General features: G+C 39.2%; 1 protein-coding gene across 1 annotated transcript in view; it reads right to left on the reverse strand.

The window, feature by feature from the left end:
* Window positions 1–18,100, reverse strand: part of LOC134357889 (PH domain leucine-rich repeat-containing protein phosphatase 1-like) — a 174,874-nt gene that overhangs the window by 27,815 nt on the left and 128,959 nt on the right. The window contains exons 5-9 of the mRNA XM_063069633.1: window positions 9,969–10,115; window positions 9,575–9,805; window positions 6,790–6,992; window positions 4,747–4,807; window positions 3,910–4,005 (exon numbers count right to left, since the gene is read on the reverse strand). Coding sequence (XP_062925703.1) covers window positions 3,910–4,005; window positions 4,747–4,807; window positions 6,790–6,992; window positions 9,575–9,805; window positions 9,969–10,115 — 738 coding nt within the window. The remainder of the gene's footprint in view (window positions 1–3,909; window positions 4,006–4,746; window positions 4,808–6,789; window positions 6,993–9,574; window positions 9,806–9,968; window positions 10,116–18,100) is intronic.

Here is an 18,100-nt window from a genome sequence, read left to right on the forward strand (position 1 = left end):
TTCAGAAGCTGAAACTGGACACATTCTCCACAGGTGTAGGAGCCAGAGGCACTATCAGTATCCCTGACCTCTCACATCATGCACGCAGCACACTGAATCAGCCTAGCGGTCATCTCTTCACCACTTCTCACCCTCTCCAACTGTGAGGTTCAGCAGGATCACAGCCTCAGGGAAGAAGCTCTTCCTGTGCCTGCTGGTGTGGGAGTGGAGGCTCCTGTAGCACCTACCCGATGGGAGGAGAGTAAAAAGTCCATGGTTAGGGTGAGATACATCCTTGATAATGCTTTTCACCTTGCCCAGGCAGCATTTATGGTAGATGTTCTCAATGGTGGGCAATTGGGAGCTGGTAATCCACTGGGCGGTTTTAAGGGCCAGGTTGTTGTCGGCACACCACGCGGCCAGGTGCTGGACCTCGTCCCTGTAGGCCGTGTCATCATCCCCTCTGATCAGGCCAACCACCGTGGTGTCATCTGCGAACTTGATTATGGAGTTAGAACTATGTACAGGAACGCAGCCATAGGTGAAAAAGAGTACAGAAGAGGGCTCAGCACACAGCCTTGAGGCATGCCGGTGTTCAGGGTGACAGTGGAGGAGGAGGAGAGGTTGCCTAACTTAACTGATTGGGGTTAGTCAGAAAGTCCAAGGTCCAATTGCAGAGGGATGAGCTGATACCAAGCTGGCGAAGCTTGGCAATCAGCTTGGAGGGAGTCACAGTTTTGAATGCCGAACTAAAGTCAATGAACAGCATTCTGATGTAAGAGTTGGGGCTGTCCAGGTGGGTCAGGGCAGAGTGAAGTGCCGTGGAGATGGCGTCCTCTGTTGACCTGTTGGTGCAATAGGCAAATTGATGGGGGTCCAGGGTAGTGGGCAGACAGGATTTCAGATATGATAGAACCAGTCTCTCAAAGCACTTTGCAATGATGGGCGTGAGTGCAACTGGATGGAAGTCATTCAGGCCCATGGCAGTGGAATGCTTTGGCACTGGCACGATGGTGGCTATCTTGAAGCTTGTGGGGACAACTGCCTGGGCCAGGGACAGATTAAAAATGTCTGTGAAGACCCCGGCCAACTGCCCTGCAGAGACTCTGAGAACACAGCCAGGTATTCCATCCGGACCAGCTGCCTTCCGTACATTCACCCTGCTCAGGGTGGCGCAAACATTGGAGGTGGAAAGTGAGAGAGGCAGTTCACCGGGTGGGAGATCCGCTTTGAGGGTGACCTCCTTGCTTTCTCGGTCAAAACGACTGTAGAAGTAATTGAGCTCATCAGGGAGGGAAGCAGAGCTGGAAGGGGGCACAGTACTAGGAGGTTTGAAGTCTGTAATGACCTGTATGCCATGCCACATGCGCCGGGGGTCCAAGGAGCTTATCCCATTCTGTAATCATCATCTCTTAGGAAAAATTGAATGCAATCTCAATGGCTTTATTATGAACTTGCAAAAAGTCCCGTGAGCAATGTTATCTACCCTATAGGATCACATGACTGGCTGTCCTATTCCTCTTCCAGATATCTTAGTAAATTAACCATCCAATCATCCACCTTGCTGAAAATTTTGAACCAATACATCACGCCTACTGAGGATGACGGTTGACAGCTTTATATTTCAGTCACCAACAGGCAGTTTGCTTTTGTAGAAATAACTTTTGTTTCTTTGATAGTGTGAATGGCCAGTTGGAATAAATTGGATGATATATTTTGTCTCTTATTTATCTGCACTAATCACCGCTCAGGGATCATGCCAACATTTTGACTGCAAAATCAATAATAATCACAATAAACTGAGAATGCAGAGTAGTTTCAAAGAAACTTCTTCTGCAAATGATTAATGGTTATGAACAGAACATAAATGAGGATAGGAATGATCAATATTTTCTTTGTATCAGTGCTTCAAAACTGTGGTGCTTGACTGTACAAAGTTACATAAATCAAAGACTGTAGCATATCTACCAGCTGGGTCCCACTCTGGTCATCCTACTGCCACATCATTTAGATCCACAACTTTTTTTTTAATCCCCTTCCTTTTCAACCACTCTGACATTCTATCATTTATCACCCATTTACAGGATGAAAAATCATAAAACCAACATTTGCTTGCCACTATCTGTCCTTAAAAAGGTAACATGGTGAGCTACCTTCAACTGATACACTCTGTCTCAATGTTGCTACATTGGAAACACCAGAATTTTAATCTCACAAAAAACAACAAATAGTTTTGAAGTTCCACATCAGGGTTATGCATGGTGTGGAGAAAAGCTTTGAGGTGCTCCCATGTACCAGATGTCACCCTTGGACATCCCAGTGGTTAAGGCTGTGGTTTTGGACAATGCAGTTTGAGAAATCTTGACAAACTGTTAGTACTCTTATACATACTGAAGCATAATGCACCAATGACAGGGGCAATGAAAATGGAGGATGGGTTCTAGTATACTAGTCTTCAGTGTCATCAAGCTTCTCAGAATTCAGGTGTTCAAGAGTATACCAAAACTCTCAGTCCAATGAGTTTAGAATTTTAATAACATTGAGCTAATTAACAAAATCCAGCAGTCTACATTGTGTGGTATACTAATTTATAACTAAACTATACACTGGGGCCTCTATCTCAACTGCTTCAACCAATTCCAATCCCAGATCTCTTCCAATGCCAAATTTTTTGCTCTCATCTAAATATACAAAAGCAAAATATGAACTAAAAATATAAATGCTGGACATACAGCTTCTGTGAAGAAAGAAATTAACCATTTCTCTCTTCAGTTGCTGTCTTATCTACTGAGTACTACCAGTAGTTTAGGCTTTTATCTCAAAATCACTTTTTCCAGTTGCTCCACAATTATTGTTTCCCTGAATTCATTTTGTTCATGAAATATATGCTAAAAATAATACCTGATTCCTTAATCACTTACATTATTAATGTATCTTATCTAGCAAATCATCGTTTGTACTTTTAACTTGTTCTTGGGCTATGATAAAATTAATTTCCTTGCATTCTTTCCTCAGAAATTCTCAATCAAGCCAGTTACCTCTTTGGTTGTTACCCTTATAACAAAACTCCTGTTTACTTAACAAAATCTGAATCTGTCTTCCCATCTGACTACGAATCGTAAGCACCACTGTAAGCATAGGCTATTTTTAATTTCCCTTATATTGCTTGTTCTTTTAGTTCCTTGCAAGTAATGACCACCTCATGCTGCTGGAATATTCTTTTAGACTGTGTACTTCTGTGTCCATTTTCCACTTAAATCTGTTTTTTTTTCCATTCTGTGTCGTCACAGTCAGCTCCAACTACCTGAACTTTGATATTTATCCTTTATTCAGCTTTGTTAATGCTGATGGAGACCATTGCACCAGACTCCCTCTCTAGTGAAAGGCTTTTTAGGCTGTCCCTCAGAATCAAGGATGACCTGCTTCATTGAAAAACTACGACTATATTGACTGCCCAATAATGTGCAGTGACGTTGGAAAATACCACTGAGTTTTTATCCATAAACATCACCGATGGTCTTTGGTTATTCCAGCACTTTTGTGACCCATATCATATACTTTTCCAGTCATTACTTTATGCCAAGTATAAAAAGGCTATCCCAAATGAAGGTTCTCTCCTTGTATGTTTCATTTCCAAATATCATCATTTTAATCAACATTCTTACATACCAACAGTCCCAAACATTACAATTTCAATTCTAAACAACATTTTAAATATTTATGATGGTAATTTATCTTTAAATTTGTCCGTCACATCCTTTAAGAATTCATCTGTGTTTATTTTTAATGGAACAGTTCATATAGATCTTGATTTTAGCATAGTATTATTGGATAGCCAGAGGCAGGTTCTTAATTATACTGCATAGAGATGAATGAGTTATTTTTGTTGGTTTTTTTTGCTGTAGCTGTCATACAGTAAACAACACTTACCTTGCAGGCAACTCACAGAGCTGATTGTGACTGATATCCAAGACTTCCATTTTCTTAACTTCACACACCCATTCAGGTAAACTATCCAGTCTGTTTCTGTATTTACAAAGCAATGTAAACACAGTAAATCACTGATAATCAAGAATTGACTCTATTCTTTAATAACGTTTCAATCCAAAGACAGGTAATTAATGTTCCCTTTTTTTGGGCAATTGTAATTGTCCAGCCACACAGACTGCCTTGTCATTTTTGGAAGTAATAAAAGGCTCATTTCCACTAGCTGCATATTCAATCTACTTAGTAATGCAAGGTTGAATGTGTGTGTTACAACATCAGAACAGGCTGAACTTGTATATTTGTAAAATATTAGCTTCCTCTGTTTTAAATTAGAGTTGACATCTTATGAATAAGTGCTTGAATCCTTCTTCTTTGTTAATTTTTGAATGAATTCCATGAATGGTACTTCATGAATCCTAATACTGTACTCACAATTTAGTACCCTAGTTGCTTCAAAACTAATGTAAGAACAGAAACACAACAGGAGCATAAAGGACAGCTTCTCTCCTTCAGTTTCCGTTCAACGGGCTGAAGAGAACAGAAATATACCCTAAACAAATCAAATTAGAGGTAATCTAGCTACAAAATGCCTTTAATAAAAACAGAAGGATCCAAAAACACATTGCAGTTCAGGCAGTGTTTGTGGAAAGAGAAACAGAGTTAATGTTTCAGGTTAAAGTCTATTCATTACAACCGCCTGTTCTGCTGAGTGTTTCCAATACCTAGTGTTTTTACTTCAGATTTCTAGTGTCTGTAGTTTTCAGTTGATTTATCACCTACCTTGAGACATCCATGAAAGTGAGATTGTTTGGGACTGGATATATATCAATATATACAAGTTCTGAAACAAAGAACAGTTTAGTCATTTTATTTTAAGTGGCATGAGAGCGTCATTTTTTACTTTTGTGTTTCTATATTAATTGTATGGTCTCTCTGAACAACATATTTCCTTGCACATCACACTTTCCTCATTGTTGTACTAATGATAACCTTGCTAACACTGGTAAATATTATATTGGCTACCTCACCTCTGTGATGCAAGAGGTATTACTTCCTTCCTGCAATGAGGCTGGCATCAAAAATTGCACATCTCTCAGTGTGTGCTGTAATTAACATGTTTACTATCTCTCTGCCAAAAACATACAGCCCAAATGATTGTCATAACTTTGTAATTCACTCATAAAAGAAATATGGATTTGCTGAGATTTGATTAACAAAGTTATGTTGGGGTGACATATTTGTAAATTATGTACTCAGATGAAATGGCGAAGTAATTATATACAGTATTTATCCATGACTTTCTTCCAAAAACAGATGAAAGAAATTGGTTATTTTTTAATACAAATTTATGCTTCCCAGAACATGCCTTATGAGATAAGAGAACAGACTGAAAAAGAATTTGGTAAAAATCCACTTGTGAAGTACAGACCTGCAAGAGAACTTCTTTCTAACTACCTTCTGATCTAAAGACTTTGGCCTACCATGTGGGAACAACCAAAATCAAGATCTCAATAATTATGCAAGACCTCAGGGTTTGATAAGCATTACCCACATGATGCTAGTTTGTTTATAGAGGTCCAGTGTCTCAAATTCATCCATGTCACCATTTTGACTAAGCTGAATGACTGTCATAGTGTCACAGTTGCATTCTATGCAATTCTTAAGTATACAAGTTGGAACTTCCATTCCATAAAGCCTATTTTCAATGTAGTTTTCACTGTTTAATTTAAGGGTGATATTGTAATTTTCCTCCAATTATTACTTTCTTTACAGAAAGGCATAAAGCATTTAAAACAATTCAGCATTCTTCCTGGTCTATATGGTTGAGTTCCAGACCAAATAGAATCAGATTTAATATCACTGGCATACATCATGAAATATGTTGTTTTGCAGTATGTAACAATAAAAAAACTATTAATTACAAAAAGAAATACCTATATATAAAAAAATTAAATTAAATATATTTATCAATTAATTCAGAGAGGGAACTAGATGTGCAATGTGGTTCTGAAGATAAGGAAAGAAAACATATTTAACCAAGGGAATAGCATCCTAATTTCCACCACTAACTTCAGATTAAATCAGCAGTAGCATCTTGTGCACTATTGCCTGTGCAGCCAGCTGCCTTAATGGACTGTTCATAGAGCCAATGGGCAGCACAGATACGTCTGTTCTCAGGCTAAGAAGTCTGTCCAAGCCTGTAGGGCATTAAGCCAGGCACAAGAATGGCAATTTCCTTTTAAATGACTGGGAGACATTGGCACCCAGGAGAAAAGCAAGTAGTTATATACTAAATATTCAGGTTGGCTTTCATTAATGAATTAAAATTTGCATTTTAGCTTATTAATTGTAAATAAAGTTTTAATGCTTTCAATTTTAACTATGTTTTTGCATAACCTGAGTTTTACTGAATGCAAAAAATGTTTAAAAGCAATCTATTTCTCAACCACTCTTACACACACTCTAGAAGAAAGAGCTTAGCCAGTTGTCAAAGTGATTATTACAAATACTGCTCGTTGTGCCACAGGCTATGTTTCACTGAGCCATGCCAAAGTGCTGGAAGCTGGGATTCACACAGAAGACCATGTCGCAGACTAGGCAAGAACAAAGAGTATGGTCCAGGGCAGGATGACAATTTTTGCACAACCAAAAAAAAGGTCCCATAATTTTGCTCCCATAATAACTTATTATGGGAGCTGCTGCTAAGTTAACAAATTTCACGTCGCATGCCAGTGATAATAAATCTGATTCTGATTCTACCAGATAATCAAAGCATTTTAGTTTAGTTCACATGCTAAGTAGTATTTGGACATATAAACTTACCATTTGAAGCAGCATAAAGAGTCTTCAGAAAATATCCACTGACTTTAAGACTAGTTAGTTGGTTTCGTTCACAATGTAATACCTCAATATTCTGAAATATTGTGCAATCAAGGGCAATCAGTTTGTTGTCACGCAGATCTAGATGTGTGACATGCTGCAAGTAATCCATATCTGCTAGTTCCAACTTGGCAATGTGATTGAGTCTAAATTCAAATAGATAACATTAAGCTACCTTTTCACAGATAATTTGGATTTGTCAAATGGTTATTCCTATTATTTACTATATTTATATTATTTTAAATATGATTACTTCGTATTTTAATTACAAGTAATAGGCTGCACAATTTTATTGAAGAAAATCATTAAGTACTATTATTTCTAAAAATTAAAAAGGACAGTTAATAAGCGCAGATGCTAAAATGACATGATGGTGGAAACAGGTTAATTTGTTTGGTAAGAGAGCTCAACATCGAAAAGGTGAGTGAATTGTGAATGTAAAAGCAAACAGACAGCTGCATGGATGCAATTGAAATTAGAGCATTCATACACAAGTCAAAGTATTCCACCATTACACACAAAAATTAATGCTTTAAAATATGAATCTCAAAATCACAGACGCAAGGACCTACTTTGCACAAAATATGCATAAGCCACATTTGCAGAAAGTATGAAATACTTGATTCAACTTCATTCTCTCCCATCCATTCCCTCAAAGCTCTTTTTCTCTAAGCTGAAAATATGGAAAGTTTTGGTCTGTTGGTTCCTGGGCTGGTTAACAAATAAAACTCTGAAATGGTTTCAAGGCTAGTACCTGGATGCTGTAGTTTTACCAGCTAGATAGCAGCTGCATCCAGATTAATTTTGCATATAAGCACTCAAACAAAGATGGTAAGTGGCCAGTAAGGAGCTCTACGAGCTGCAGAAAACATTACAATTGCTTGGATTTTAGGTAGTATTAACATATGAAAATGTCCCAAAAACATTTCACAGGATTGTTATCAATGGGAGGCTCTGCAACTAGCCACTTGAGGTGATCAAAGACTTGGCTTAAGAAGTAAACAGAGTACTTAATGGAAGCAAGTAGGTTTAGGGAGAGAAATCTGGAACTTAATGCCAAGGCAGTTAAAAACATATTTGCCAGTGATGAAATAATTTAAGTCTGGAAGCTTAAGATACTAGAACTGGAGAAATGCAGAAGAGACGAAGTCCTTTAGGGCCAACAGCATGGAAAGAATTGAAAATAAAGCTGAGATTCTTAAAATCAAAGATTTATTTAATGCAAAGATACTGCAGGTCATCAAATTGGGATCCCAGATCAATGGGACTCAGTGAGATTCAAAATATAACCTGTAGAGGTTTGGACAAACACAATTTATGTAAGGTAGAAAGAGGAAGCTGTTGAGTACTTTGAAAAGTCTGGAACTACAGAAGGTGTGAATCAATGTTTCAGCAGTAGATGAGATAGGTTAGAATCAGGTAGCATCATGGATGTGAAAAAAACAATAATTGATGGAATGCACATATGGCTGGACAGTCAAACAAGGTTATAAACTTGTTGTTGGAACAGAAGTATCAGCATATTAAAAACAGTGAAGTAGTGGAGAAATTTGCTGTATAAAATGACTGTAACTATCCTTTCATATTCTTCTTGACCCACTTCCAGCACTTGATACAGTCAGACACACCATTCATCTCCTCTAATGTTCAGTTAGGATGAATTAACTCTAACTAGCTTATGTTCTTTCCTCTCCAATCCCTTTGTCATTGTGACCAATAGTTGTTCAAATAGTTCTCTTTGACCCAATGTCAGCTTGCTGACTACCCATCAGCAATATCATCCAAAAATATACTTGGTTTCACATGAAAGTTAGCAAAATACTGCTCTATCTTGCCAATGCATTTCACAATAACAGATTACCTCAATATCCCAGTGTCTTTAATTTGACAAATTACTTGTCTGATACTAAGCATTAGATGTACAGCAATTTCCTCCAATATTATAAAGGTTGGTCAAAGCTATGGAAAGGAACATCAAAATTTACTGGGATGACAGCAGCAAACAGTCTACAGCGTACAGTCAGGGCACTGAATCAGTGTACTGTAAATGGAGTTTTAATACAACGCTGTGAAGGCTGTGGTTGCTATCACATGTAAGATTGTGATTGGACAGAGTTCGGAGCATGTGCAGAAATGACAGAATGATCTAGAAACTGTATGGTGAAAACGTGGTTGCTATTTGCTGCTGTAAATAAAATTTCTAGTTTTAATTCTTCCAGAATATGGTTTGTTCTTAGTGACCCACAGTACGTATAAAGAACACAACAAAGACAAAGAATTACAATACTGAACTATAAGACCAAAAACAACAACTTGACATACAAAGGATATGTTGAACATGGATAATATATAACACTGAAAGTGTTTCAGCAGAAAACTTCTTACAGATTAGAATTTTGCCAGGGTGACAATAGTATTACTGAACATCTTTATACAATTTCTAATTCAATACATACAAATGATCTCAAATAAAGATTCAATTTACTTCATGAAATATTAACCACTGACAATAATATTTGCCATATTTCCCTGATAAACATGGCTTTCTGAAATTGAAATAATTATCAATGCTGCTAGAAAAATCTGACCTGTTTAAGCATGTCAGATTATCCTACTGATTCAAAGGAAAAAGAACACAAGTTTTTATTTGCTTATGTTTTATTCCACCAGAGAGATAGAAATGTATTATGATGAAGCCCATAAAACGGTAAACCAACACAAGAACTACCTTAAATCAAGATGTTTGATGTGAGACATTCTGCACAAACTTTGCAGGCTCAGGATCTCCAAGTAATTGCCTGACATACAAAGTCTCTCCACAGCTGTCAGGTCCTCCAAAACTTTTGGAATATTTTTGAACTCATTGAAGGACAGGCCCAAGTAACTCAGTTGTTTCAGGTTCCCCAGCTCCGATGGAAGAGAACTGAGACAGTTGCCATCCAGTAAAATTGTCTGTAGGCTAAATTTCAAAAAGGTAAAAAAAAAATATTAGTTTCTTTATCTATCACCAAAGCCTATTGAAGGTTCGTTCCTAGCATCTGTTCAAAAGCATGGTACTAAGGCAATGTTAAATAAATTAATTATAAATAAAAACTTGTACATCATGAGATCTGGATACTTACTTATCCATCTTGCCAACTGTTGCTGGGATAAAATGCAGGGCATTGCAGGAAAGGTTGAGTTCTGATAGGGTGGGAATATCACAAACAGCAAAAGGAAATTCTCCCATCTGGTTATTTGACAGATTTAGACTTTTCAACTTCATAAACCTGCAGTATAGATTTAAAAAGAAATTTAATGTAAAACTGAAATAGCAATCTGACCTTAAAAAGTACACTATATAAAATAAAGCATTGGATTGATAACTATTCAAGCTTTATTGCAACTCATTAAAAAGAATCACTTAATCTTAGGTTTCCAAACAACAATCTTGATGAGCAGGCAGTTTGCCACCATTGAGGACGGTCTCTTTAATGAAGTTCAGCTTGAGAAAACCAGATACACATTACTTGCCGTCTTTTCAAAGTAAGGATTACTGAACATCGGCTCTATCTAATTATAGCTAAAGAGATTCTATTCAAAAGTGGACCATAGCCAAACCATACTAATGCATTTGTGACCCAAGTGGGGCCAAAAACATATCCAATGCATAGCACATATGCTTACAGTTTACACAAGGACCAATCAATATCAGTAAAACATACTATAAAACATTTTTAAATGAATGTTATTAGCGGTCTCCATTTTCTTCTGATGTTCCAGGAATGAAAAAGTACTTGAGCACATGGAATTGGCAATCATTTATTACTGTCACGCGTGCAGAGATAGGGCGAAAAGCTTGTCTTGCATACTTCATACAGATTTGGGGGATCAGACTGAGGGGAGGGGAATGAGGGGGATCTTACCCAGTACACTGAGGTAGTACAAGGTAAAATGCAAAATAAAGTGCACCAGCTACAGAAAAAGTGTGGTGCAGATATTCTATAAAGTGCAAGATCGTAACAAGGTAGATTGTAACGTCAAGAGTCCATCTTACTATACTAGGCATGCGCTGTCATTGAGACTGGTGATACATACTTTTGTATTTTCTGCCCAATGAGACAGGATAGAACATCCAGGCTGGGTGGGGTCTTTGATTATGAAGGCTGCTTTAGCAAAGCCATGAAAACTGTAGACAGAGTACATGGAGGGGCTGCTAATTCCCCTGATGCATTGAGATGTGCCAACAACTCTCTGCAGTTCCTTGTAGTCACATGCAGAGCAGTTTCCATATCAAAATGAGATACAGTGGCACGCAAAAGTTTGGGCACCCCGGTCAAAATTTCTGTTACTGTGAGTAGCTAAGCGAGGAAAAGATGAACTGATTTCCAGAATGCATAAAGTTAAAGATGACACATTTCTTTAATATTTTAAGCAAGAAAACTTTTTTATTTCCATCTTTTACAGTTTCAAAATAACAAAAAAGCATCCTCTTTTCACCTTCGGCTCTTTTACAGATGGTGTGATGTTTGCTTCCAGAATTTGCTGGTATTTAATTGAATTCATTCTTCCCTCTACCAGTAAATGTTCCCCGTGCCACTGGCTGCAACACAAGCCCAAAGCATGATCGATCCACTCCTGTGCTTAACAGTTGGAGAGGGGTTCTTTTCATGAAATTCTGTACCCTTTTTTTCTCCAAACATACCTTTGCTCATTGCGGCCAAAAAGTTCTATTCAAAAGGTTCAAAGGAACATCTAAACAAACCTGATGCATTTTGGAAACAAGTCTTGTGGACTGATGAAGTTAAAATAGAACTTATTGGCAGCTATGAGCAAAGGTATGTCTGGAGCAAATTCTGGAAGCATACATCACACCGTCTGTACAAAAGCCGAAGATGAAAAGAGGATGGCTTCTACAACAGGATAATGAACCTAAACACACCTCAAAATCCACAATGGACTACCTCAAGAGGCGCAAGCTGAAGGTTTTGCCATGGCCCCCACAGTCCCCTGACCTAAACATCATCGAGAATCTGTGGATAGACCTCAAAAGAGCAGTGCATGCAAGACAGCCCGAGAATCTCACAGAACTAGAAGCCTTTTGCAAGGAAGACTGGGCGAAAATCCCCCAAACAAGAATTGAAAGACTCTTTGCTGGCTACAAAAAGCGTTTACAAGCTGTGATACTTGCCAAAGGGGGTGTTACTAAGTAATGCCATGCAGGGTGCCCAAACTTTTGCTTCGGGCCCTTTTCTTTTTTTGTTATTTTGAAACTGTAAAATTTGGAAATACAGAAGTTTTCTTGCTTAAAATAGTAAAGAAATATGTAATCTTTAACTTTATGCCTTTTGGAAATCAGTTATTTTTACTTGCTTAGCTATTCACAGTAACAGAAATTTTTACCAGGGATGCCCAAACTTTTGTATGCCACTGCACTTCTAGATTGGATAAATTTCTCTGGTACATAGTCATAGTCATACTTTATTGATCCCAGGGGGAAATTGGTTTTCCTTACAGTTGCACCATAAATAATAAATAGTAATAGAACCAAAAATAGTTAAATAGTAATATGCACAAATTTTAAGCAAGGAAGTAACATCACAGTGTGTAGCTCTTAAAACTAAAATTGGAATTGTATATAATGGACCTATTGTGTAAATTGCTTGGTATTTGCTGCAATATCTAATTATGGGTATGGATCCAAAAGGCATAGCACTAATCCTTCAAATTATTATTCCTTCTGAAACAATGCAATTTGAATATTGTTTTTTCTAAAATTACATGGTCACGAAATTGCTTGCTGTTGCATGTGTTTAGATATTCCCTTTTCTTTCTTCCCAGAAGAGTCATTTTTATTTAAGCTCAATAAATATCTGCTTCATAACTACACAGTACAGCCAGAGGTGCAATAAAACATGTCCAACACTCCAAGCCACAAATTAAGCTTGCTGCAATACAGCCTTTTAGAAAGTAACACTACATGTAGGGAAAGTAGGATTAAGATCTCCATTAGAGGGATTTTCAAAATGGTAGCAGAATTTTTCAATTATATAAATCACCATAAAGCTATTCATCTATTCTTCATCTAGGAAAGATACGTATTCACCTCTGACTTCCTCATGGGTTGTCTCATTGCAACACAGCTTGATCAGTTACAGTCTGCGAAGGATGAAGCCATTAACAGAAAACAAATAACTATAACTGAACAAACTGCATAGAACCAATAAACCTCATGCATCACTGTGGACAAATGGGTCAAAACTATGGAGCCCTAAAGCAAATCTACATTGTGCTAAACAACAGGGATCTCTCTCATCAATGAAGCAACTGGTTAAAACAAAAGTGATGCCAAAACAAAGTGCGGTCTTTCATTGACCAGTGTGGTGCGTGGCCAAGTGGTTGGGGCGTTGGACTAGCAATCTGAAGGTCCTGAGTTCGAGCCCCAGCCAAGGCAGTATGTGTGTCCTTGAGCAAGGCACTTAACCACACAATGCTCCAGTCCACCCAGCTGAAAATGGGTACCGGTAAAATGCTGGGGGTTAACCTCGCGATAGACTGGCATCCTACCTGGGGAGGAGTATCATACTCTCAGTCGCTTCACGCCACGGAAACCGGCATAAGCACGGGCCTGATGAGCCTATAAGGCTCGGGACAGACTTTAACTCTTTCACTGACCACAAGATGGTAAAGAAATAGTCTTCAGAGGCCATCGAAGCCTTCAAGGGGTGCTTTGAGGTTACTGTACTGATTGGAATGTGCTGTGTGAACCATATGAGGAGGACATTAATGGACTTACTGATTGCATCACTAACTAAATCAGCTTCTGTGTGGACACTGTAATACCATCAAGGACAGTTCGCTGCTTCCCTAAAAACAAACAAAGGGTCACCAGTGATATAAAGGCTCTTCTCAATCCCAAGAAGAGAGCCTTTAGATCAGGAGCCAGGGAGGAACTGAAACAAGTGCAGAAGGAGCTAAAGGAGATGATCAAGGTAGCTAAAGAGTACTACGGAAGCGAGCTGGAGGACAAGCTTGGGCAGAGTAGCATACTGTGACAGGCATGAATTTGAATTGAATTGACTTTATTTCTTACATCCTTCACATACACGAGGAGTAAAAATCTCTATGTTACGTCTCCGTCTAAATGTGCAATAAGCAATCATTGTAATTATTAATAATTTATAATAAATACAACAATCATAGCAGCTGGAATAGATTGTGGTTGGGGTGACTTGGGTCCCCAATGATCCTTCAGGCCCTTTTTTCACATCCATCTTTGTAAACGTCCTGAATCATGGGAAGTTCACTACTACAGATGCGCTGGCTGTCCGCACCACTCTCTGCACTCTCTCTGATGAGGGAAGTACAGTTCCCATACCAGGCAGTGATGCAGCCAGTCATGATGTTCTCAATTGTGCCCCTGTAGAAAGTTCTTAGGATTTTGGGGCCCATACCAAACTTTCTCAACTGTCTAGGTGAAATAGGCGCTCCTGTGCCTTTTTCACCACACAGCTGGTGTGTACAGACCACATGGGGTCCTCGGTGATGTGGGCGCCGAGGAACTTAAAGCTGTTTACCCTCTCAACCCCAGATCCATTGATGTCAATAGGGGTTAGCCCGTCTCCATTCCCCCTGTAATCCACAAGCAGCTCTTTTGTTTTTGTGACATTGAGGGAGAGGTTTATTTGACACCACTGTGTCAGAGAGATTACTTCTTCCCTGTAGGCCACCTCATTATTGTTTGAGATTAGAGCAATCAATGTACATCACTGGCTTCAACCTACCTTGCTGTAGAGCTTCAGAATGTACCTGTGAATGGGCTAATAAGTTAAATCAATTCTTCGATAGGTTTGACAACTGTCCTCCTGTTCACACTCCCCTCAGGACACCTGTCCAGGTGCTGAGGCATCCAATGCCCCCTCAGCACCAACGCCTCCCCCACTCCCTCCTCCAGTTCAACACATAAATGGACAATACAGGCTACCACTGTCTACACCCCCTCCTTGCCCTGCACCTACCATCCATACCTCCACATACCAGCTGTTATCGTCCCTAACTTCACCTCCTCCAGTCCCCACTTTCCACCAACTCCCCAGTCATCTTGGCCCCACCTTCACTACTGAGCAGGTGAGAAGGGCTCTAGGGAGACTCAGATATAGCAAAGCATTGGGACCAGATGGTGTGAACCACAAGATCCTGAAGGAGGGTACTGAGCAGCTGTGGGAGTTGTTCAGCGTATTTTCAATCTGAGTCTCAGCCTGGAAAGGGCCCAGACTGTGAGACTGTGCGCAAAACATCATGTGTGGTCCAGAACCCAAGAAGGGCCAATGAAAACTCTTAAATGACTACCGTCCAGCGGCCCTAACCTCACACATCATGAAGATCCTAGAAAGGCTTGTCCTGGCTCACACTTGATCCCTGGTTAGATCATCTCTCAATTCCCTGCAGTTTGCCTGTCAGGAGCACATTAAAGTCGATGATGCTGTCATCTACCTGCTGAACAGAGCCTACTCCCATTTGGATAAGCAGGGCAGCACCATCAAGGTCATGTTTTTTGATTTCTCAAGTGCCTTCAATACCATACAGCCCTCACTGGTGGGGGGAAAAGCTCAATTCAATGCAGGTTGGCACTTCCATTGTATCCTGGATAATGGACTACCTGACCGGCAGAGCGCAGTTTGTGCAGCTTCAGAGCTGTGTCAGACATGGCTACAAGCACCACTGGGGCCCCTCACGGACTGTATTGGCTCCCTTCCTGTTTACCCTGTATACCTCAGACTTTAGATACAACACTGAGTCATGTCATCTGCAGAAATTTTCTGCTGACTCAGCAATAGCTGGGTGTATAAAGGGAGGACAGGAGGATGAATACAGGGCCCTGGTGGAGGACTTTGTCAAATGGTGCAAGCAGAATCATCAGCAGCTCAACATCAGTAAGACAAAGGAGATGCTAATCAACTTTAGGAAGGCTAAGCCTGCACTGCTCCGTTACTATTGATGGTGAAAACGTGGATCTGGTGAGGACCTACAAGTACCTGGGGGTGCACCTTGATGACAGACTTGAGTGGAACACCAACACAGAGGCTATGTACAAGAAGGGCCAGAGTTCCTCTACTTCCCGATGAGACTGAGACCCTTTGGAGTATGCAGGCCCCTCCTTCACATGTTCTACCAGTCTGTTGTCACCAGTACAATCTTCTATGCGGTGGTGTGCTGGGGCAATGGCATTAACACGGGTGATGCCAACAGGCTCAATAAACTGATTAGAAAGGTTGGCTTTGTTAGAGGAGTCAAAATAGACATACTGTAGAACAAAGGACTCTACAGAAAAACCTGTCAATTCTGGACAATGTTTTTCACCCTCTGCATGCCTCCTTGGCTGAATAGAGGAGCACTTTTAGTAATAGACTAAGACAACTGCGTTGTTCCGAAGAGCGCTATATGAGGTCATTCTTCCCCGTGGTTATTAGGCTCTATAATGAGTCGACCCCTTGCCGTGGAAGTGATGACCTCCTCCTGTTAGTCTGTTTGAGGTAACTTATTTTTGATTCTTTCTTACTTCTTTTCTAATATTTGTATATCTGTGGACTTGTAATGTTACTGCAACAATGTAATTTCCTTTGGAACCAATGAAGTATCTATCTATCTAACTCCATCTATCTGAATTTATTATGGTTATTAGGTTTATTGAGTATGACTTCAAGAAAATGAATCTCAGAGTCATATATGGTGACACATATATACTTTGATAATAAATTTAATTTGAACTTTGAACTCTAAAGAATGTATGTCCCTGAAGTTACAATAGATGTCTTCAAGTGAGTTCTCAATCTTTTGCACTAGTAGAGAAGGTATTATTATTCAGTCAGTAAATCCACATCTTGAAGTCCAACATCTTTGATCAATGTCTTGGTCATCGGTATGATATATATACATTATATATGGCTCTGTATTAAATTTTGACTGAAACTGCTCCTGTTGAAACAACCTAATTACTTCTTTCATCACATTAACTGTACTATTGAAAATAATTGCAATTTGTTTCTTGTTGTTTCATATGGAGAGTACAATCACTCGTCTAATCTGTCCGGATGAAGATCGTAGAATAGCATTTTGTGTGTATTACTTTGATTTCTAGCATCTGCAAATTTTCTCTTGTCTAGAATAACATTTAGTGTTTTTTTATTTAAAGAAATGAGCCCTTCTAGTTATAGAGTTGGAAATAGTTTCTAGAAAACATGTATTCCATTAAAAAAATAAGTCCTTGTAGAAAACCTTGAAAAGATGTACAGCACAACTAAGACTAAGTCACAGGAGATTCTGCAGACACTGCAAATCTTGAGTAACACACACAAAGCACTGGAGAAATTCAGCAAGTCATGCACCATCCCTCCTATCTTATCACATGATTCCCTTTCAGCCCCCTCCCCCATCCAACTAACTCCCCCTCTCATCTAGACCCACCAAGCTTGTGCTCCTCCCACTCCCCCTCCTTTTTATTCTGCTCCCACCCTTATCCTTTCTGGTCTTGATGAAGGTCTTGGCCCAAAACTTTGATTGTTCATTTCTGTCTACAGATTTTCTTGACCTGCTGAGTTCCTCCAGCATTTCATGTGTGTTTCAATCAAAACTACCCAGCATTTGTTTTCAATTAGTTTCCATACCGTGCTGATTGTAATCATTGAGGTTTCTAAACACAGTAATATTTAGTAGAATATCAAAAATAAATACATCAATTTCATTTCAAGTGAACTTCTCTACAGAAAAGTGATGTGATTTTACAGCACTTAAGTGTGAATGCAAGGAATTTTCAGAAAAGTTTACTCTTAAATATTTCACAGTAGATGAAACTGCTCTGCCTGTATGAAGTGTGAAAGAAACATTCAGAAATAGCACTGCTGTAGAAAAAAAAGTGATAATTACCAATGACACTCAAGTCCCTCAATACAAGGTCTTCAGTAACAGCGGACAGGGCAAATTTTCTCCTCCCTTGACCCATAGAACACCACAAAGCAAATTAATCTCTCTGCACCATGTAAAACAGTGAAGATGAGCTCCTTGATGTCCACAACATTAATGCAGAGACATCCATATATTCATAGAACAGTACAGCACAGGAATAGGCTCTTTGGCTCATGATGTCTTTGCTGACCAATCTAATCTAATCCTATATGCTTGTTTGTGCTTTACGTTCCCTGCCTGTTCGCATCCCTGTCTAAACAGCTCATTGTATCTGTTACCATTACTTCCCTTGGTAGCACATTTCAGGCACCTA

This window comes from Mobula hypostoma, chromosome 17 (genome assembly GCF_963921235.1).
Source record: "Mobula hypostoma chromosome 17, sMobHyp1.1, whole genome shotgun sequence".
NCBI classification, from domain to species: domain Eukaryota; kingdom Metazoa; phylum Chordata; class Chondrichthyes; order Myliobatiformes; family Myliobatidae; genus Mobula; species Mobula hypostoma.